We start from the raw sequence: 21,955 nt of genomic DNA, 5'->3' as shown, positions 1-21,955 counted from the left end.
CATGTGGAGGAGGTGGTAGTGGTTGTTGTTGTTGTTGTGGTAAAGCAAGGGGGGCTGTTTGTTGGAAATTCCTTGTTTGGTGATCCTGGAATGGGTAATTTTGCTTGTTCTGACGACGACCACTTCTACACTCATTAGCCCAATGTCCCGCTTTCCCACATTTGTGACACTTTCCCGGTTTTCGCTTGTTATTGTTTTTGAAATGCTGTTGTCCACCCCCCTGTCGCGCATGCTGTAACATTTGTTTTGGGAAGGAGGCAGATTTGTCTTCAGCAAAAACTTCACACCTATCTAGCGCCATCATTTTGTTTACCGTTGCTTTCCAGTCTTTGGTTTGCCAATCGGTGACAGACAATTTGTATGCAGCTGCAACATTTGGTTTTAGATTTTGCACAAAGGTTGTAACAACAAAATATTCATTTCCTTCTCGTCCTATTCCTGCATTGCTATCCCAAGTACGTGTAAATCTGTTAACAAACTCAGGTACAGTTTCATATGCATCTTGGACACAGTGAATTACTTTATTAAAGTCAGTGCGCTGTCGTGCACATTTTCTTATTGCTGTTTTTGCTTCTTCATTTAACCAGTCAATCATGGTTCTATGAGGAGGCCACTGGCCATCCTCTGTCCGAGCAGGGAAAAGAAATTCACCTTTGCACAAATCCCACTCCGTTCTGTATGAGCCAGCAAGTAATTGTTCAACATCAGGTATCAGACAGTTATACACAGAGCATACATATCTTAACCATCCCCAGTATTCATCTGGGTTTGTGGTCGGATTGGGGGCATTTTGTGTCATTCCAACTATCTCAGCAGGAGTCCATGGTTTGCAGACAGCTGTGTTGCCAACCATGATTTTTGGAGCATTTATTGAGGTGGATGTAATGTTTAGAGGGGGCTCTAAAATGTTAGTTTTCGATCTTGTATGTCTTTCCAGATGTGAATGTGTCATTCTAGTTGTACCTCGTCTCTGTGTCATCTTTGGCCTGACTGCAGGTTCTGTGTCGTCACTATGGTCTGTGTCAGACTCCTCCCCCTTACCTCTGGCTCCTTGTAACTCAAGTTCTACCTCACTTTCTCCTGAGCTGTCCTGAGTGTCTATCTCTGTTTCTTCAGCAACGGCAGCTAAATGTCTTTTCTTTTCCTTTCTTTTCTGGCTTTTTACCTGTTTGAATGACAAATTAGCTTTCTTTTCTTTTTCTGCAGCTTTCCTAGCTTTTTCTTCGTCGGCTCTATCTTTCTTTTCCTGTTTAACTCTTTCCCTTTCTCTAGCAGCCTGACTGTCTCTTTCCCTTTCTCTAGCTGCTATCTGCTCTTCTCTATTTTCTACTTCAGTCTGTAGTCTTTGTCCCTCAACAGCTGCGGCTAGTAAGAGAAATTCATCGTCAGTCTTTGCTTGTTGTGAAATGGTTTGATCAGTCATGTTAGCAGCTGAAAAGGGGTTTGAAGGTGAAAGTTGTGGAAAAATTGAAATCATTGTTTTGTTTGTGTGTGACTCTTGCAAAGGCACTCCAGCTTTGGATACAATGGTCAACAAAGTTTGTGGAGAGGGAGCATCAGTTTGCCGTTTTGCCCAACCGTATATGATAGCTTTGGAAATGGCCTTCACATTCTCACCATGCCTCTGTTTGATTTTCATCATTTCTGTAGCTCTGGTTTGCAACTCTGCTTCCAACATAGGCAAGTGACATGCTGTCACACATTTAACACAGTTCTCCACTGCTGCTCTGAACTCATCAGAAAAACGATCAACTCTTTTTTCATCCAGACTCACTCCACACCTCTGACGAGCAACAGTTAATCACACATTTACACAATCTTTCATATACGCACTATCCCAAGATGGATTTCCAAAATCTGGGTTAACATTGTACTCAGCAATCTGAAGCTTATCTCTATCAAACGCTCCTTCGTATGGCCATTCGCCATCTGTCCACTGATTCATAAGGGAAGAAAATGGAAACACAAAAGTCCATCCTTTCAATCTACCAACAACTCCCGCCGGAGATTGTGGAGAAAACATCGCTCTATATTGTGCATCTGTGAGTGTGTGGGGGTTTGCTTCGGGAAGCTTATCAATGGCAGATTGACCTTTTACTTCTGAATTGGTGCGTTTGTTTCCTACTGAAACAGATTTGTTCTTTCTCTTGTGTTTTGGTGAATGAATTAATTTTGTAGTAGATTGTGTTCTACTCACTGCTTTAGACGTGTTGTTGCCCATTTTAACACACTTACATTAAAAACATCACACAAACAAACACATCAAACACAAAACAGACACATCAAAACTTTCCCAGCATCACCGAAGTTCTTTTTTTTACACCTCTCTTCCTGGTGCAATAGCAGTGATCTGAAGCCAAACCGACGAAGCAACTCTTCGTCTTGTGTACACTGTTTATTGTTTGAAAAAATTTTTACCGGCGCCCGACTCTAGGACTTAGAATCCCAAGTCTGAAAACATTTCTCACAGGACACAGAGTGGATGATCCCCGATCTTGGCTTAAACGAAATAGGCCAAATCCTACCCCGAAAACGTCTTTTCTATAGTTTAAACCTCAGGTGGGTCCCCCTGTGCCGGACGTAGCCCGAAGCTAGCCCAGAAATCCCAGCCACTTTTGTGGCACTGCAGGAGTTAAGACTCACTCAACTCTGCCTTTTTTTACCTCTTCACAACCACATGCTTTGCACCTGCTTATCACTGCACAGTTTCAACACATTTTCATGTGTTTAGATTCTTTAACCATCAGCTTTTTGCTTTTTTTTTTGTTCACTTTGTGACCACCTTTAAAGTGAAAGTGATGCACAGTTTCTTTGTGATTTCGTCAAACGCAGACATGGTAAGGCACAATAATAAAATAAAATTATGCACTTACCACGTCTTTGTTGTGTTGAAATCCTGTTCGTGACGCCAAATTGTTGTGGATTTTCGGAGCTGATGCACTGGCAGTTGTCAGTTTGAAGAAGAGAAGACCAAACCAAACTTCGTATGATGATTCTGGGAAAACTTTAATGAAGAACCTTGCAAGGGAGAGCGACTCAAGGGACACCTCCTGTTCGTACGGTGTCCCCAAACTCGTCTGACCCTCACAGTCCAAAACCAGCCTTTAAGCCAATCATAGAAACTAGTTCGTCAGTTCCGAATCATAAACCTATGACCTAAATCTGTATCTTTGGTTTGTCTTGTTGCGTCTGATGATGACCTGCATTCTGGCCTTGGTTCGCCTGTGAGGCTCCTGGTTTATTAAACAACATGTGTTATCTTCTGTTTGAGAGAACAGAAGAGTACAGCTTGACATTCTGTTGTCCTGGTCAGTTATGGAATATCCATAACACCGTCCATACGCATACTGTCTGTGGAAGTGCTTCTCTTCCCCTCACGATCGCGTCCCCTCCTTCTTCTCCCTCTCTTGCGACTAACACACACATGCACGCACACACATACATGCACCAACATCTTTTTGCACATCTGATGGTCGGATAACGTCAGACATAGCTTTGCTTTGTCTTTCCTTATCCACCATCAGACACGTGTGTTCTTCACGGAATTGGGTGAGTGCAAGACGCCAACCACCAGGCGGCGCCATCTTGCTTCTGTCTAACCAAGACACCACTGTACTTCCGCCATTCGGTTCTCCCGTGATGTGACTTCCTCCCGTAGTCACGTCCGCGTCGCAGACCAACAACGTCATCACATCAGGCCAAGTCGCCATCTTGGCACACACGCACTCACACCCACTCACATACACACACACACGCATTCCCCTGCATGTGTTCAACCCTATACATAGCTGTTGTGTTTTGTTTGGTAGAATTAGATTTTAGAATAGTTGTTTATTGAATGAAGCATTTCTTAACTTTGTTAATTTTGCTAAGTTTAATAAACGCTGTTATATCTTTAAAGAGAAGTTCTTTTGTCATTATTGTGTGTAACATATTGTGAAAAGTGGCTGACTGAAGGAGTCAGAGCTCGAATTCAACCCTTCTTTGTTCACCCTTGAATGTTGATATCTCTCAGATATTAACATTCTAGGTGAACTCCTTTTATGAGACTACCTTGTTTGGTTATTGGTCCCGGTTTCTGGGTGGTGCCCCGTATTTGTTAATTCTATTGATTGTTATAATTAGTTAATTATCTTTGATAATTGATAATTATTGCAAATAATCAACTGTGTTCCTCACAGATCCAACTGTTGGTGCCCGAATTATTAAGGTTAACAATAATTATCTATGATAATTATGAATTATTGCTAATAACCAAATGCACTACTGCCTGTCCCAACATTACTTTTACACCTTAAATAACACTCTGATGTCTTTAAAAAGGTGTCCAACCACTCCATCATGTTTTTTCGCCAACCAGTGGTTCCACTCGATGAATCTGAGGTTCATCTTAAGAGCTGTGGCCGATCGGTTCCCCCTGAAGCAATAGATATTCTCCTTATAAGAACGCCACGCTCTCAATATGTTGTTGTTGAGACCCTGTCTGTGGATACACAAAGTGTTGCCTATGGTTGACATGATAATGGATGGAAACATCTTTGATACGCTCTCCAACAATCCGTGATAAAAACAAAACTACTGAAAATTAAACTGAAGCTAAACCAAATCGACATGAAATTCAAAAATAGTATAGAAACAACAGGCTAATTCAAAAGAGAAAAATATAATAACTCTACAAGGAGAAAAGACCTCCAGGCCACATAAAACACACACGACCGCTGACTTAGGAAAAATAATAGAAAATATATTTATAAAGGCATTGTGTCCTGTTTCATTTTCCTGATAGCTTCTTTGTATACATTCAAAGCATCTCTGTAGAAAAAAAACAAAATTTCTTCGTTTGATGTAAATCTTCAACTCAATTGTACCACAAATTAAATGTATCCTCTCTGGACCAAAATGCACTTATTATCAGTTATCAGTTCTTGACCGTCTTTGTTTTCCCTCAAGTTACTTTAAGGTTATTAGTCTTATCTTGTCTTGAGTTCCTTCACTTCAAATGTTCATTTAACTTTGTTTGTCAACTTTGAGTTTCTTTATGACATCAGTTGTAGTCAGTTTTTAGTATGTCTTGGGCCCAACAAGAAAAAAATAATCTGAGATCTTAGGAAAAATTAAAATAAAATAGAATGCTCCTTAGTTTGGTTGCCTTTGACTTGGTTCCTATTGCCCCCTTGGAACAGAGCAACATCCACATGTCAGCATCCTGCCAAGATGAAGGTATCCACAAGCAGCGGTGACAATCTGGATGACAGACGAAGCAGCTCCGCTCACAGATAGAATCGTCCCTCAAAAAAACACAAAACAGCCCAAACACAAGTGTGCAGAGCAGTTATCACACAGTCTGAATTTCCTTGTTTCATTGTCCATCAAATTAGAATTTCATGAATTAAATCTGCACACACTCAGAATTAAACCCTTATAATGACTATAGTTGGCATTTTAGCCAACTATAGACCTATATCTAATCTTCCCTTTCTCTCAAGATCCTTGAGAAAGCAGTCTCTAATGAGTTATGTGATTTTCTACATAACAATAGTTTATTTGCGGATTTTCAGTCAGGATTTAGAGCACATCATAGCACAGAGACAGCACTAGTGAAAGTCACAAACGACCTCCTAACTGCATCGGAGAAAGGATTTGTCTCCCAACTTGTCTTGTTAGATCTTAGTGCCGCACACAATTGACCATCACATCCTATTACAGAGACTGGAGCATTTAATTGGCATTAAAGGAAGTGTATTAAGCTGGTTTAAATCCTATTTATCATACTGATTTCAGATTGTACAAGTTAACGATGAATCCACCATGAAGGCAAAAGTTAGACACAGTGTTCCACAACGTTCTGTGCTTGGACCAATACTATTCACCTTGTATATGCTTCCTTTAGGTAATATTATTAGGAAACACTCCATAAATTTTCATTGTTATGCAGATGACACCCAATTATATTTATCAATGAAACCTGATGAAACCAATCAGTTAAACAAACTCCAAGCATGCCTTAAGGACATAAAGACCTGGATGACCTGCAATTTTCTACTACTAAACTCAGATAAAACTGAAGTTATTGTGCTTGGCCCTAAACACCTTAGAAACACATTATCTAATGATATAGCTATTCTGGATGGCATTACCCTGGCCTCCAGCACCAAAACTAGTACAAAACTGCAATAGATGCAGCAAAACTAGTACAAGCATTGGTTACCTCTAGGCTGGATTCTTGCAATTCCTTATTATCAGGCTGCCCCAAGAAGTCTCTAAAGACTCTCCAGCTGGTCCAGAATGCAGTTGCATGTGACAAAAACTGACAAAAGAGATCATATTTCTCCAATTTTAGCTTCTCTACACTGGCTTCCTATAAAATCTTTAAATCTTTAGCCCTTAATGGTCAGGCACCATCATATCTTAAAGAGCTCATAGTACCCTAATATCCCACTAGAACACTACGCTACTAGAATGCAGGCTTACTTGTTGTTCCTTGTTTCTCCAAAAATACAATGTGAGGCAGAGCCTTCAGGTATCAGGCTCCTCTCCTGTGGAACCATCTTCCAATTTTGGTCCAGGAGGCAGACATCCTCTCTATGTTTAAGAACAATGACTCTACCTCACCGAAACAAGCTCCTGAGGAATAATTTCTGAGGAATGATCTAGTTTTCTTTTCATAAGCTGTGTCTGTTAAAACTTTCCTTTTTTGTGATCAAATGTTTATTGAAATAAAACAAAACAAGGTTGTAGATCACCAAGCATATTGGGAACTCCACTCAGGGAACAGAAATGAAAAAGACAAGAGAAATAAATTAAATGACCATAAATAAATTAATAAATGATGTGACAAGAACTGAGTATCACAAGGCAAGGACTCAAGCACGACTCAGGCACTAAACAAAAAAAAATCAAAGTCTCTTTACTTGGGGAAAAAAGGGTCAGAACATGAGAAGGTAGTAAAACACAGGCAGAGAAATCCAAGGGAGTAAGCTGAGGCAAGGTCAAAAACTGGGCTTAAATCAAACACTAAGCTAACTAACACTAGAAATGGCTGGGACTCTTGTCATGGGGAACAGGAAAAGACAACCAAGCACAAGGGGAAGGCAGAGGGTACATCCCAAGTCTCTTATATAATAATTCCTCATTCCTCTATCCTTGCTTGAACCAGAAGTTGTTCTGGTCCGCCATTTTGAAGGGCATTTTGAAGATTAAACTCAAGTGTATCACTCCCAAGTTTAATTAGGATATTTTATTTGTTTTCTGATTCATCATCTAGTTAAAAATCTGTTAACTGTCAGTCTGATCAACAAGTAAAACCATAAACAACTTTCTTCATTTATTAGACAGATTTTTCTTTTCAAAATTAAAGTCAAGGAGAGTTTGTCTGTCAGCAAGTTTAAACACATTTATATTTTACTACATTTGTCGTCATTTCCATTCAGTCACATGTGAGGCTGGAAATTCCTGAGCGTGGGGTTTCATATGAGTTACATAATTTCAGTTTTCCCCCAAAACATTTAGCCAAACAAATAATTTCCAGTGTTCAAAAGATACTCTGATCATATTCTGGGTTATTAAATAATGAATTCACAATCAGAATATCAATACATTCAGACTCAAATAATTAATGAATAATATGAATGTATTTTGCCAGTCAAAATGGTTCCTGTGCCTCTGAGCAGGACACAGTACACAGTATAAATACAGAATGCAGGTTTTTAATTCAAGTGCAGGTGGTTGTCAAACAGGTAACAGGCTGCAGAGAGAAAACAGCTGCTCTGGTAATGATAACTCTGCACCTTTATTAGTATTAGCATAGCGCACATGCGTGCAGACACAAACTCCATCAAAAGTCACTACAGCTGTTAAAGCCGACTGACAGCTGATCCAGCTGTGGCTGTCATCAGAAACAGATGTCGCTTCACATGATGCCTCGGTAGAAAGGAAGTCTCATGTTTCTAAAAACATATTTCCTCGTTTCCTCTCTCCTCGCTTTGTTTCCTTGTGTCTCTCCATGCATGCACAGTGGGAGGGACTAAGATGCAATGAGAGGACGCAAGTGAGGGAAACATGGATGCAATTTAAGAGACTTGGGATGTACCCACAGACTACATACACTAGGAGAGGGGAGACAATGAGACACCGGTGCAACACATTAGGGTGGGGCAGACAATAACAGCAGCAGGAAACACACAAGGGCAGGAAGTGAATTGGAAATGAGAGGGGGAGTTAGTGATTACAAAATAAGACAGGAAATGCATGAAATAATAAAGAAAACATGAAAACATGACCTAGGAAGCAGAGCGGGACATGACATAATTAAAAAAGGGGGGGCGCAATTATTTCTGGGTTGGCAGTTATACCCACCCTTAGACAGTATAACAAGTCACTGTGTTGAGTATATCAAATCAGCACACTTGGAGCAGATTAGCTCATCCACAGCTCAACTCAAATAAATACAGTACAGTTTGGCATACAGAGAAGTATTGATAAACATGGGTATTCAGCTCCAATATACTGTATAGTAAGTTAATTTTATATTGTTCCAAATCAATATATCAAAAACTCCCTGTACACTAGGAATCAAATCTATCTATCCAACAGATATGACCCATTACTTCCCGTGAGCTGTAACACCTACACTTCCCATCAGTAGACAAAGACAACACAAACAACAGATGGATATCCAATACACACAAAACCTAAATTAAATTAAAAAAACGATGGGTCAATATAAATGTACAAATAAAACACCCCAGATCCAGAACTGCCATTCATAGCAAATCCTAAACCACAAAAATAACAGAGATAACACACAATATATGATAATTAAAGATATACACTCATAAACATACACATACATGTACATGACCCATAGAACTAATTAGAAAGGGTTACATTAGAGTAAATTAGATCAATGCAAGTGTGACCTGCCCAACTGGCGGGTAAGGCACTGCTAACCACACCTTAAGCTGGGTCCACCCAAGACCACCTACTCTATACAGGTCAACACACAGATAAGTGTAAAGAAAATTAAACAGAGATGTGGCTTCGAGTACAATTGTATCAAAAAATTTAAAAAGATAAATTTAAAAAACAGCAATGTTGTAATACAACCAAAGACCACTTTATTAATATAAAACAGGATAATAACTGCCATGCAGGTATTTAAGATTTTAAAATACCACACACCGACCGTCACATGTCATGCTGTTTCTGAGCCAATGAGAAAAAAATTGAAATTATTCCTGACTCTGAAAAGGAAAAAAAGATATGATTAACAAACCAGGCTGACTGGAACAGGAGAGCCTTTTACCACTTCTATTTCACCATGTGTTCACAGCACTGCAATCAACTAATTGACTCAGTTGAAGAAGAGCGGGGCAGAGAAGTTACACATCTTCCTGAAGAAATCTGTTTCTTCCTTCTGCAGGAGGTGAGAGTGCTGGTTGCAGCAGCGGTCTCTCTTGGATTTGGGGATGGTGTTTGGGTGAACACGGGCGAAGTCTCGTCTTGTCCGGCGAGGGGAAAGACTTCAGTGAGGGAAAAACACATGCGTGGGGTACCTACATTAGTGAGACTGACTCACAGAAGGACAAAGTTCCTCCTAGCTCAGTTCACAATGAAGGTGTGTTCTTCAGGGTGTGTTCACTTTTTAAAGGGGCGGTGATGTCATGGCTGTGTCATCATGACACTCCTCTGTGCAGGAGCGTCTCCGCCGATGAGGGACTGTTTGTTGAGACTATTTCCTGTTTAGCGCTCAGGTGCCAAATTGCAAAGCATCAGTGGAAATGGAATCTGTGAGCTGTTTTTGGTGCTGTTCCTTTATCTCAGGGGGAACAAAGGAAAAACACCTCATGGCCAGGCCTCAGGGTTTACACGTAGGCCTTCTTTGTGTGACTGCATGGTTTGAGGCCCAACATCCCCCCTTTGGTCTGAAGAGTGGGGTGCTGGCCACAATCTTCGGAGCAACCCAAGGGCCGAACAGTGCCAGTGGGTTAGAAGTAACCTGGTGGTTACACAGTCCATGTGCTCCTGAGACAGGTGGGAAGCTGGAACAGTCTGTATTTCCTGAAAACAAGAAAGAGTTGAAACAGTCCATACAGTTCACCTTTCACATTTCAGAGGCTTGTCTGGGCAGCTACTGAGGAAAAGTCTGAGGCAAAGTCTGAGGCAAAGTTCGAGGCAAAGTCTGGCTAGTTACAGAGGCAGAGTATGGGCAATGTTCTAACAAACCTATGTACATTCAGTATTAACCAACACAATCCTTTTGCTGCTCTTTGGTTATCACCACTAAACACAACACAAAGGTCATGAAAGAAAAGAAAAGGAAAAAGGAAAGGTGGTTAAGTCAATAGGCTCACTCCTGACAGAAGTTGGAGTTAGCCAGTGGAATGGCGCAGACTGGTGTGCTGAACGGGAAGGAGGGAGTCCAGTCTGGCCTGTGTGTTTTGAATGTACCTGTAAGAGATGTGTGAATCCTAGCCGTTACTGGATTTGAAGTGCAATGCCAAAACTATATGTCAGATGTGTTTGTGAAGGTTGCATAGCAGTAGTAGTAGCAGATCTAACTTACCTACTCACCTATGTTACACCTGACGTCAAAGCTGACATAATCTAAGGCATGCAAGGGTTATGGGGAAACAAAAGGCAAACTGACGTGAACATGGTACCGGAGGGAGTGGTAGTAAGTGTTAGTGCATGCTGAAGTTGTGAGTAAAGTCCACTACGCTTAACTGAAGGGGACACTACCACGGTGGCTCCACCGCCCTTCAATGTGGAAGCCGCTCCATGCCTCCAGAGAGTGGAAATAGCTGGAAAGGCCCAGTCAGGGGGAAGGTCTGGTCATCACCCCTGGGGTTTTGTGTCCCACCCCACTGGCGAGGTGGTTGCTGCCTGGGAGGTCCTGTTCTGCCAACCATCTTGACGTGAGGCATCTTGTTGCCTTTCAGCACTAGGTTGGCATCTCCTGAGGTGTGGATCCACAGGACTCCAGAGTCGTCTTCCTGCCCTCTAGCAGGGCGCATGAGGTGATGTAACTCACCTGTTCGACTTGGAGATAGTCATCGATGTCTGAATCTTGAGTCAAGTGAAAACTTGACTTTTGTGATAGCTGGGTATGTAGAGAGCCTCTGCATTGGCACACCAGTTAAAGCATGAGGACCAGTTTCGAGAGCAGTACAACAGTTTATTATCTTATCCACAGGTTCACAAGTAATAGTTGACTGGCAGATGTTGATGAAAATGATGATGATGATGATTTGAAGGTTAAAGAGTGCATCTGATGCACAGTCAACAGGAGAAGGAAGCTAATATGCACAGCTCACCATGCTGCAGCAGACAATGGGAAAAGACTAAGCAAGGCCTGAGCCAGGCCTCTTATCAGTTCAGGTGTGGCTTGTTAGATGGTGTCCCGCCCACCTAGGTCTGGGCAGGAAGGAGGATTTTCTACAATCTGAGTTGAAGCATTCAACGTTGCTTGTGAGGGACTTGAGCTGTCGAGTGTGCAAGCGTTGGCGTCGATGTGACAGCGGACTGTCTGAAACATCTGAGGCTCCAGAGTCACTCAGGTCGCCATGGCGATAAGGATGACTTCTTCCTCTTCGTGGTAGGGATGGAGTTCTGCTGAGACAGGGGTGCGAGCTCTGCAAATTCCTCCACACAGAATCAAGATCCTTAAAAAATGTGTTGGGGGAGAGAGAAGTAGAATGGAAAATAAGATATTGATTCGAGGAAGTATGTTCAGAGACATTTTATAACAGAGACACAACCATGGAGACCAGCATCCGAAACAGACTGACTGTTAAGATCTTTCTTCACTTTAGTAAAAACTGACTTGAAATTATCTTTAACTAGGTGTGATATTGTAGGTCTGATTTGGATACCTAAGTAAGTAAAGCCATGATTTTGTAAGGAGACTGTGTTGGGACGGGCAGTAGTGCGTTTGGTTATTAGCAATAATTCATAATTATCATAGATAATTATGAATTATGAAAATAAGATATTGTTAACCTTAATCAATAATTCAGGCACCAACTGTTGGATCTGTGAGGAACACAGTTGATTATTTGCAATAATTATCAATTATCAAGGATAATTAACTAATTATGACAATAGAATTATTAATATGAATTAACAAATACGGGGCACCACCCGGAAACCGGGACCAATAACCAAACAAGGTAGTCTCATAAATATATCTGAGAGATATCAACATTCAAGGATGAACAAAGAAGGGTGAATTCGAGCTCTGACTCCTTCAATCAGCCACTTTTCACAATATTAGACACAATAATGACAGAAGAACTTCTCTTTAAAGATATAGCAGTGTTTATTAAACTTAGCAAAATTAACAAAGTTAACAAATGCTTCATTCAATAAACGTCTATTCTAAAATCTAATCCTACCAAACAACACAAACAGCTATGTATAGGGTTGGACACATGCAGGGGAATGCATGTGTGTGTGTGTGTGTGTGTGTGTGTGTGTGTGTGTGCACGTGCGTGTGTGTGACAAGATGGCAACGGGGCCTGACGTGATGACGTCGTCGGTCTGCGACGCGGACGGGACTATGGGAGAAAGTCACGTCACGCGAGAACCGGATAGCAGAAATGTGGCGGTATCTTGGTTAGACAGAAGCAAGACGGCGCCCCCTGGTGGACGGCATCTCGCACTCACCCACTTCTGTGAAAAACACACGTGTCTGATGGTGGATAAAGAAAGACGTTATCTGACCATCAGATGCGCAAAAGATGTCGGTGCGTGTATGTGTGTGTGCGTGCGCGTGTATGTGTTAGTCAGAAGAGAGAGGGAAGAAGGAAAGAAAGCGATTGTGAGAGGAAGAGAAGTGGTTCCTTTGTCCAAAGACAGTGTGTGTACGGACGGCAGTCTGTAACGCACGTTGTCTGGTTTCTGACCAACAAAGCAACTTACTTTCTCTCTCATGATGGCACAAACACAGCAGTAGTCCCGAACGGGACAAACACAAAACAGTCTAGCGTGGTGAACACAACTAAACAGGCAGCAAACTTAAAATACTCCTAAGAGTAAACAGAGAAAAATGGACTCGGCGGTCCGTCAACAGCACAACAAACAATAGCAAAAGCTAAGAGTTAAATGCTAAGCAACAGCAACTGATGCTAATAAGAACACACAATTAACACTGCCTCTGCCCAGACTTATGCCTCTTACTTGGTCGCTTCAGAAAGCAAGCAGGGTTTGTGTGTAGTCCGTCCTTATGTCCGGCTTTGTCCTGGGCTTGGATGCAGACGGTGGCCGTTCTCGCACGGTCGGCGAAGAGCACGGCAGTTGGCTCTCGGCGGCGGCGCGGAGAGAACAGCAGAGTCGACTCGGTGAAGAAGCGTTTCTTCCTTCGAGGGAATTTGAGGACGCTGGTTGCAGCAGCGGTCTCTCTCGGATCCGGGAATGTGTTCGGGTGAACACGGGCGAAGTCTCGTCTCGTCCGGTGAGGGGAGTCTTCGATGAGGGGAAAACACGTGCGTGGGGTACCCCCTTTAGTCAGCTGACTCCAAGAGGAACAGTAGTTACTCCTAGCTCAGTGACATGGGAAAGGCGTGTGCTTCAGGGCACATTCAGTTTTTAAAGGGGCGGTGATGTCATGGCTGTGTCATCAGGACGCTCCGCTGTGCAGGAGCATCTCCGCCAATGAGACTGTATGTTGACTGCTCCCTGCTGAGGTGTGAAAATCGCAAAGCATCCTTGGAAATGGAGTTTGCAATGGACTCCAGTTGTCTAAGCAGCATTTTTGGTGCTATTCCTTTGTCTCGGGTGAAACAAAGGAACAAGCACCTCGTGGTCAGGCCTCACAGGTTACATGTAGGCCTTCTCTGTGTGACCTCATGGTTTGAGGCCCAACAACTGGAAGGTGAATTAGATCAAGCTTAATACTTGTCTCATATAGTGGCATAATTATTGATTTTGACAAGTTTATTTTATAACCAGAGAAGGTGCCAAATGTGTGGAAGAGATTCAGTACATGGGGTACAGAGTTAGCTATGTCTGGGAGGTACAATAAAATGTCATCTGCATAAAGAGAAATATAATGAGATGTTCCTTTAATCATGATGGGAGATATGGCATGGTTTTCCCTGCTGCCTAGGCTAATGGTTCCAATGAAAGCACAAACAGACTAGGGGAAAGTGGGCAGCACTGCCTGGTCCCTCTTGTTAAAACAAAGTCGGAGGAGCCAGGGTGACCAGTTTGGACATCTGTGGTAGGAGAGGAATAAAGCGTGTGCACCATTTTTATAAAGGAAACTCTAAAGCCAAAGTGTTGCAAAACAGCCCATAAATAAATTACAGATACTTTCTGTATCTAAAGATAAAACTGCCCAAGGATGATCATCAGAGGAAGCTTCAGTTATATGTAATAAAAGGTGTATACTGTCTGAGGCCAAACGGCTCTTACCAAAACTGGTCTGATCTGGGTGAATTAGGGAAGTGATGCAGGAATCCAACCTTCTTGAAAGTACTTTGGTAAACTTTCCTTTTTTGATAATGCTTATAGTTAGGTCTGGCCCAGGCTTGCCTTGGACCAGCCCCCAATTATGCTGTTATAGGTTTAGACTGCCAGGGGATTTCCCATGATGCACCAAGCACCTCTCTCCTCCACCCCCTCTCCATCTGTACACATTCATGTACCATTAATGCTTGTCACTAACTTGGCTTCTACCCTGGAGTTTTTGTGCTTTCTTGTCTCACAGGTTTCTATGGATTGTGATCATGGACCACCTGGTTATGCATCACAGGCTCCCATGGATCGTGGTTGCGGACTGCCTGCTTCCATGGTCATGCTTGATGCCCATGTCTGTTATTATTATTATTATTATTGTTAGTCATATTTCTATTGTTATTGCTGTTATTATTGTTATTATTGTTGTTGTTGTGCATCTCTGTGTCTCTCTCTCCCCTCTGCCCCTCTCTCTTTCTCTCTCAACCCAACCAGTCAAGGTAGATGGCTGCCCATGTAGAGTCCAGTTATGCTCAAGCTTTCTTCCCATTAAAGGGGAGTTTTTCCTTGCCGCTGTCGCCAAGTGCTTGCTCAAGGGGGAATATTGCGTCTCTGTAAATTAAGGAGTACCATCTAGACCTGCTCTTTTTGAAAAGTGCCTTGAGATAACTTCTGTTGTGATTTGGGGTTATATAAATAAAACCGACTTGACTTAACAGGGGAAAATCATCAGAGGAGCTGTCTGTGTGAGGACATGACAGTCTGTTGTCTCCAGCACCCGTTGAATGGTCGGGGAGGGCTGGCAAACTGGAGAGAGAGAGGCCATGGCCAATTCACATATCAGAAAGCAGACAGAAAGCACGGTATAGATAAGCTTCCATTTTATTAAATTTATGAATCCACCTCGAATCCGAGACAGTGTCACAGAAACCCCCATGTTTGTTTGTGCTCCAAGTCTGTTTGTATCGTGTTTAGTGTAAGCGTAAGCTGAACAGGTAGCTGTATTGTCATATGGGTGGATAAGTTTCCACTGGGCTGCTGTGGTCCATAATTGGTTTGACAATCATCCACAATTTCAAGTTCTCCCCCTTCCACTTTACTCGACATTGATGTGGAGGCATGCCAGGGCTGGACACGACACTCATGACAGTACTTGCCCTGATGTTTGGCCAGAGAGGACATTGCTGGTGATGTTGATGAGGTGTTGTGGCCAGATCCACATTGAAGATGGGATGGACTTAGACTGTAATTGCAAGATACTGTATTTTGTTTACAGTACAGTAACTATGTTCATGTCATTTTCAGTTAAAGTAATTGTGTCTGATACTGAGTATTGAGAAACAAATTTGTTTCCCCATTGCATTTGTGTTCATAGTCTATATTTATAGCATGCTTTGAAGATGTCAAAGACTCAATAATAGTGTTTTATACTTAGCACATCAGTGTGCAGTTGGCATGTGGAAAGAGTTATTTATTTGGAGTTTAGGGGAGAACGGGGTAAATAGAGCCAGTGGGTGATCTACGTATCCATAAACAAAAGTAATCATGTGACCACAAATTAAGAAAGTATAGTTCACATTACTCAATCCATCTTAGACTCAAGCACATGGAGATAGTGGTCAGAAAAACAGAGCAAAAAAAAGACTTTTGTCATGCAAAGTGAATTCATCATGTTACTAAAGTTATCAGTCTTGTATCTTAACTTAAAAAGATAAGTTTTGTACATTATTACATGTTAATTTAAGTCAGTGTAAGCTACAAAACAAGGTCATGAACTTAGCATAACTGTGGATCTGAGCCACTGTGTGAAACAGTTTTGTCAAAATGGAGGTTGTGGAGTAAAACATGCCAGTGATGTTGGGGCAGGTTGAGTCAATGAGTCAATTTACCCCCAGAAATGATTTTCTCATATTCTAGAGACTAGAGACACTGTTCATGTTTGATCGCTGTTACAAGTGCCACAATGTTGATGAATCAATACCTAATTGTTGACTAATGTTAAGTGTAAGCTACACACAAACATGCTATACATACAGACAGGTGACAAATTAAAGGAAAAGCCAACATAAAGTGTCTTAGTAAGGTGTTGGACCACCACGTGCTGCCAGAACAGCTTCAATACACCTTGGCATTGATTCTACAAGTCTCTGGAACTCTTCTGGAGGGATGAACACCATTCTTCCAAAAGATATTTCCTCATTTGGTGTTTTGATGATGGTGGTGGAGAGCGCTGTCTAACATGTCAGTCCAAAACTTCCCATAGGTGTTCAATTGTATTGAGATCTGATGACTGTGAATGTCATAGCATATGATTCACATCATTTTCATACTCATCAAACCATTCAGTGACCCCTCCTGCCCTATGGATGGGGACGTTGTCATCCTAAAAGAGACCACTCCCATCAGGATAGAAATGTTTCATCATAGGATAAAGGTGATCACTCAAAACAACTTTGTATTGATTTGCAGTGACCCTTCCCTCTAAGGGGACAAGTGGACCCAAACCATGACAGCAAAATGCCCCCCACAGCATAACAGAGCCACCAGATCCCCTCACTGTAGGGGTCAAACATTCAGACCTGTACCAGTTTTTCCTTTAATTTGTCAATTTGTCTCTGTATATTTTTTACACACACATTCTTTCTGTACCTAATACAAAAAGATTTGAGTTTATTCTTTACTGAAAAAATGTTTAGGTAACATGTTGAACAGGACACAAACATATGGTTTTACTTAAAAGTACAAGTTTTGCCTTTGTTAAATTGATGGCATTAATAAAGTTCAAAATTATTCTTAATCTTATAATTAATTTGTTTGATTTTTGTGTAATTTAGTGTGTAATCAGTATTTAATGGTAGCACTATTTACCCATAGAGCACTCAATTTTCCCCATCCCCTTGCTCATTTTACCCCTACCTTGGGGCAAATTGTGCCATAGGACTAACTTTTTTTGATGGCTCATTGTTCTAAAACCATAATAATTAGATAACTTGTTTTCATTTCCATGGGTACACAACAACTTGAGGTATATATAGTAACTATTATTTGAAACAAATACACTTTCATTTTGCAGAAAAATCATCAAATACAAAAAGTGCCTCATGTTACCCCGTTCTCCCCTATGTGTAAATCTGTGACGCAAAAATACCATTTGCTGAAGAGTTTAGATAGTTTTGAATTAAGTGTTTGCTTTTGCAAGAGATGTAAGATATTTTGTATTTTGTGTATACGATTTTAGTTTTTGTGTGTAGAGTTTAGACAGAGAGGGTCCTAGTTTCAGAAATTGTGTTTTAGCAATAGTAAAAAATTATCCTTGTTGATAGCAGGTCCCTACCTTTTCCGGTAGAAGCTAATGTCGTGTTTTCTGCTTTGTGGTTGTGGTTTCTGTTTTGCCATTGTGTTTTGTGAGTTGTGTTTTGTTATTTGCCGTTTTGTTTTGTGAGTTGTTGGTGTGTTTTCCTATTGTGATTCCTATTTGTCGTTGTGATTTCCTATACCCCATTGTGTTTTTTGATTTGCCGTTGCGATTTGCACTTCACAGCCACTGTGAGTTATTGTTTGAAAACGTATGGAAGAAAGAGAGCAATAAATAAAGACTTGAAGCACAAAAGCTTTTCAGCATTCACACTAATTAATTCATGTGGATTCCTGCACATATTGGTATGAAATGAGCTGGCCAGAGAATACGCAAAAGGAGCAACAAGATACTACTATGTCATTCAAAGAAAAGTAGGACAAATGAGAGGAAGCAATAGAAAGGAGGAGGACAGTATATCAAGGATGAGGTTTGGTCACACACAGTACATTAAACATATTGAATAAGCATGCTTCGGGTAGATGTGCATTGTGGACTACAGGAAACGGTGGAGCATGTATTTTTATACTGTCCTAGATATCAAAACTAGATATTAGAGAAATGCTACAGAGGAGGTCAGATGATGTAGGGTACATGGCTATTTTCAGATCTTTAGAAAACACAGAAAATTTATAGGAGAATTTAAGGTAATAATATAGTAACCGTTCTGATCCACACTCCAATTCAGAAGGTGGCGGTAATGCATCCAAAAGTTGTTTGTCAACCGCCAATAAACAACAAAAGAAGAAATAACAAAATTCAACACAGTGTGACTTCAACTTCACATTCCCTATACGCAACATTCGTTCATAACGCTGTACAAGTCATTGAAAGTAGTTTTTGATGGTAAATCCTCACGTTGTCTATGGAAAACAATAGACCTGAGTCAGCCTTTTGGAACTATTCGAAACTACATGAGTCACATTACTCACTGTCGCAACTCTCTCCTCTGTACGACTCTGGTTGGAGACAAAGCAGTGAAATGGTCCTTTTTCTGTTTTCTAAGACTCATTTTGTCATTTTGGATGTTCATCTGGGACACGTACACAACTGTCTTTTTGTTTGCATGGAACTCCACGTGAGGACTCTTACGTAAACTCATTTTTGACCAATCCGATTCCCTATAATAGAAACGGAAGTTGTAAGTCATTGGCATTTTCCTCAAAGCGACAGACTTCTCTAGCTCCTCACTCAGGAGACAAAACAGAGCTATTATTGCGCATCTTCGGACAAAGTACATTTGTCGTTGAATATTCGAGATGAAACACAACTCGAACGTCCCAGCTTTCCTCACCAAGCTGTGGACACTGGTCGAGGATGCAGACACCAATGAATGTATTTGCTGGAGCCAGGTAACGTTAACGCTAAAACTATGCACACTTAGCATGGCAGTTAGAAAAGCTAACGCAAAGAACACAGCTAATTGGGTGATGAGATTAGCCTTGCGTTAATGTAGCAAGTGTAGAATCTCGCCACACCACGAAATTAAAAATGAGCAGTTATGGTTCATCAGCCATGCCTGCCAACGTTACGCCACCGACTCGTTTCAGCGTATAGGTTATAGCGATTAGCAAACAGCTAAAGCTAAACATCATTATTTCCCTTCATTTTGTACCGGTTGGCAAGCTAAACACTGACAAATCCAGCCCCTGCGTCATCTCAATATCATTTCAGTTTTGAGCACTGAGTCATTATAAAGCTGTGTGCACAGTTTTAGGGCTAGGAGTTCAATGACACACCAAAATAGATCCAGTAACGTTAGCCCTCTGAGGAGCTGTTCTGTATGTCATGCTGGTGTTGATTGTTTCCAGGAGGGCAACAGCTTCCTGGTGTTGGATGAGCAGCGTTTTGCCAAGGAGATCCTCCCCAAGTTCTTCAAGCACAACAACATGGCCAGCTTCATCAGGCAGCTCAATATGTGTAAGACTGTATTCATTGCTTTGTGTTAGTAACTATCAGAGCACACACTTTCTGCCTTTAGCCAGTGCTTTGTAGTTGTTTTGGACTGACCCAGCATGTCTGCTGAATAGGGCTGTTTGATTCTGGCTTTGTTAGTCTGATCAGCAGTGACACAAACACAGTAAACCTATACTATCAGGATTAGTTTAAATACAAACAGGTATATAGCCTGGCAGGTGATTGTACTAGTACTGACACATCTCTACACCAAGCCAAAAAGCAGAGACAGAGATCAGTGTTCATTCAGTGGGCAGATGAAGGTGCAAATGCTATGGTATCCACAACACACTGTGTAAACATTTTATCAGCTGGTGGACAGAGTTGCTTTGTATTAAGAAGCTGGAGACAGTGGAGTGGTCCAGTGCAGAATATCTGGTTTGGGGTTAAGGTTAAGGTCATTGATTTATAAATTAATTATTTTAGTCATCTTGTTGTGACTGAATAATGACAACCATTTGAACGACTGGGCAATACTGTACTTTCCAACAGTGACATATATCACAGTATGGAAAATACATGCAAAATCACATGTAAATATACCAATGATCAAATCAATTAACTATGGCACAGTGTTGTGCATCACATAAGACCGAACTTGCATGTGATTCCAGTAAGGAATGTGCACTATGGATATGATGGTATATGTGATTTTATATCTCAACATATATCATGATATAGTTAAAGCAGCTTTAATCAATATTTTTCATAATAACGATGTATTAAATGACAGTGTGTAATGTGAGAGGTGTGGCTCTTAGCAATGAATCTACAGAGAATTATCAGTGACTCTGCACCTCCCCTTGGCTTTACGGAGCTTTATAGTGATTTTCAGCTCATTGTCTAGTTGTCTGGCTGCAAGTTAACTGTTTTGGTTCACTCTCAGTGCTCTCATAGCGTTGTTTTGGGCCCCAGCAGGCAGTTATTTTCAGAGAAAAGTCTCCAAAAAAGCCATTGTACACTACCTGCTCAGCAGCAAACAGACACAGTAGACTAGCTGGTGAACGTAGTTGAGCATTTAGCAGCTAAAGAGCCAGATATTTCCATCAGGAGTTGGTAGAGAGCAAAAACAGTGCTAAAAGACAGTGAGTTACGTTCACCAGGTGGACAGAAACATAACTCTAAATGAATGATAGTGTTACTCTGAATGTAATGATAAGTCAGTGTTGTGTTCAGTACTCAAGTGGCCAAAAAAAATCAGTTATAGCAGGTTTAAGTTTAAAAAATAATCGAGAAGCAGTTAATTGGATAAAATAAACAGGTAGGAATGTCTGGTTTTGGCTAATCCAGTGAATGAAATACCTGACAAATGAAAGTTCTTAATCAAACTGATGCAAAAATAATTTTTAAAAAATCCAATATTGCCATTTAACAGACCTGTTCAATGATTTGCAACAATACCAAAAATGGCCTAACACAACCAGAAACATTAAAGTTTTAGCTATCATGGCATAAACAGTATGTCGTAATCTCTGACAACTAACTAATTAGTTAGTGTCTTATGGTACATATCATCATGTTTCCTAACTTTTCTTAATTCCACTGAAAATGGATAAACAGTCTTATTAAATTATTGCCCATCCCTAACCAATGTTGTCTACTCTGGTCATGACTGCAAAAATGACTGATTGCATTAGTTTCAGTTAAGGTCTTAACACTACAGATGGGCAGTGCTTTGGACTGTACCATGTAAATAAATCTGATACGAAAGACCTGCAATTATTGTTGACACTGTGTCAGAGGTTTTGATTAATTTTTGAGACTAATTTATGGTGATACTGTGATACCAAGTAAAAGACCATAATAGAATACCAGTGTACATCATACATCACCAGCAACTCAGATCCTGACTGTTTGAAGCTGTGTCCAGAATGCATTATGATATCCTCTGAGCTTCTGATTTTCTCAGATGACACTTAGAAACATGTTTGTTGCTGTATTTAATGTGTCTGTGTGTCTGTGTGCAGATGGATTCCGTAAAGTGATGCATATTGACACAGGTATTGTGAAACAGGAGAGAGACGGTCCAGTGGAGTTTCAGCACCCCTACTTCAAACATGGACAAGATGACCTGCTGGAGAACATCAAGAGGAAGGTTGAATCATCTCTCACTTAACCTGACACAAAGGCTGGGGTTAGCTATTTGGAGTGATTCTATTGCACATGGAAATTTCGTGCTGATTTAAT

General features: G+C 41.0%; 1 protein-coding gene and 1 long non-coding RNA gene across 3 annotated transcripts in view; one reads left to right on the top strand and one right to left on the bottom strand.

The window, feature by feature from the left end:
* Positions 1 to 6,891: 6,891 nt before the first annotated feature.
* Positions 6,892 to 18,876, bottom strand: LOC137169226 (uncharacterized). The gene is made up of 2 exons (XR_010924417.1): positions 18,745 to 18,876; positions 6,892 to 11,663 (listed from the first exon to the last, which is right to left on the bottom strand). It is a non-coding gene; the product is annotated as an uncharacterized lncRNA (long non-coding RNA).
* Positions 18,869 to 21,955, top strand: part of hsf2 (heat shock transcription factor 2) — a 34,982-nt gene continuing 31,895 nt past the window's right edge. For both annotated transcript variants that reach the window (XM_067572277.1, XM_067572276.1), the window contains exons 1-3: positions 18,869 to 19,164; positions 19,624 to 19,732; positions 21,736 to 21,863. In XM_067572277.1, the coding sequence (XP_067428378.1) occupies positions 19,072 to 19,164; positions 19,624 to 19,732; positions 21,736 to 21,863 (330 nt within the window). In that variant the 5' untranslated portion in view covers positions 18,869 to 19,071. The remainder of the gene's footprint in view (positions 19,165 to 19,623; positions 19,733 to 21,735; positions 21,864 to 21,955) is intronic.

Source organism: Thunnus thynnus, chromosome 18 (assembly GCF_963924715.1).
Source record: "Thunnus thynnus chromosome 18, fThuThy2.1, whole genome shotgun sequence".
NCBI lineage: Eukaryota > Metazoa > Chordata > Actinopteri > Scombriformes > Scombridae > Thunnus > Thunnus thynnus.
Note: the sequence above shows the minus strand (reverse complement) of the source record. Positions and strands in the feature narration are given on the sequence as shown.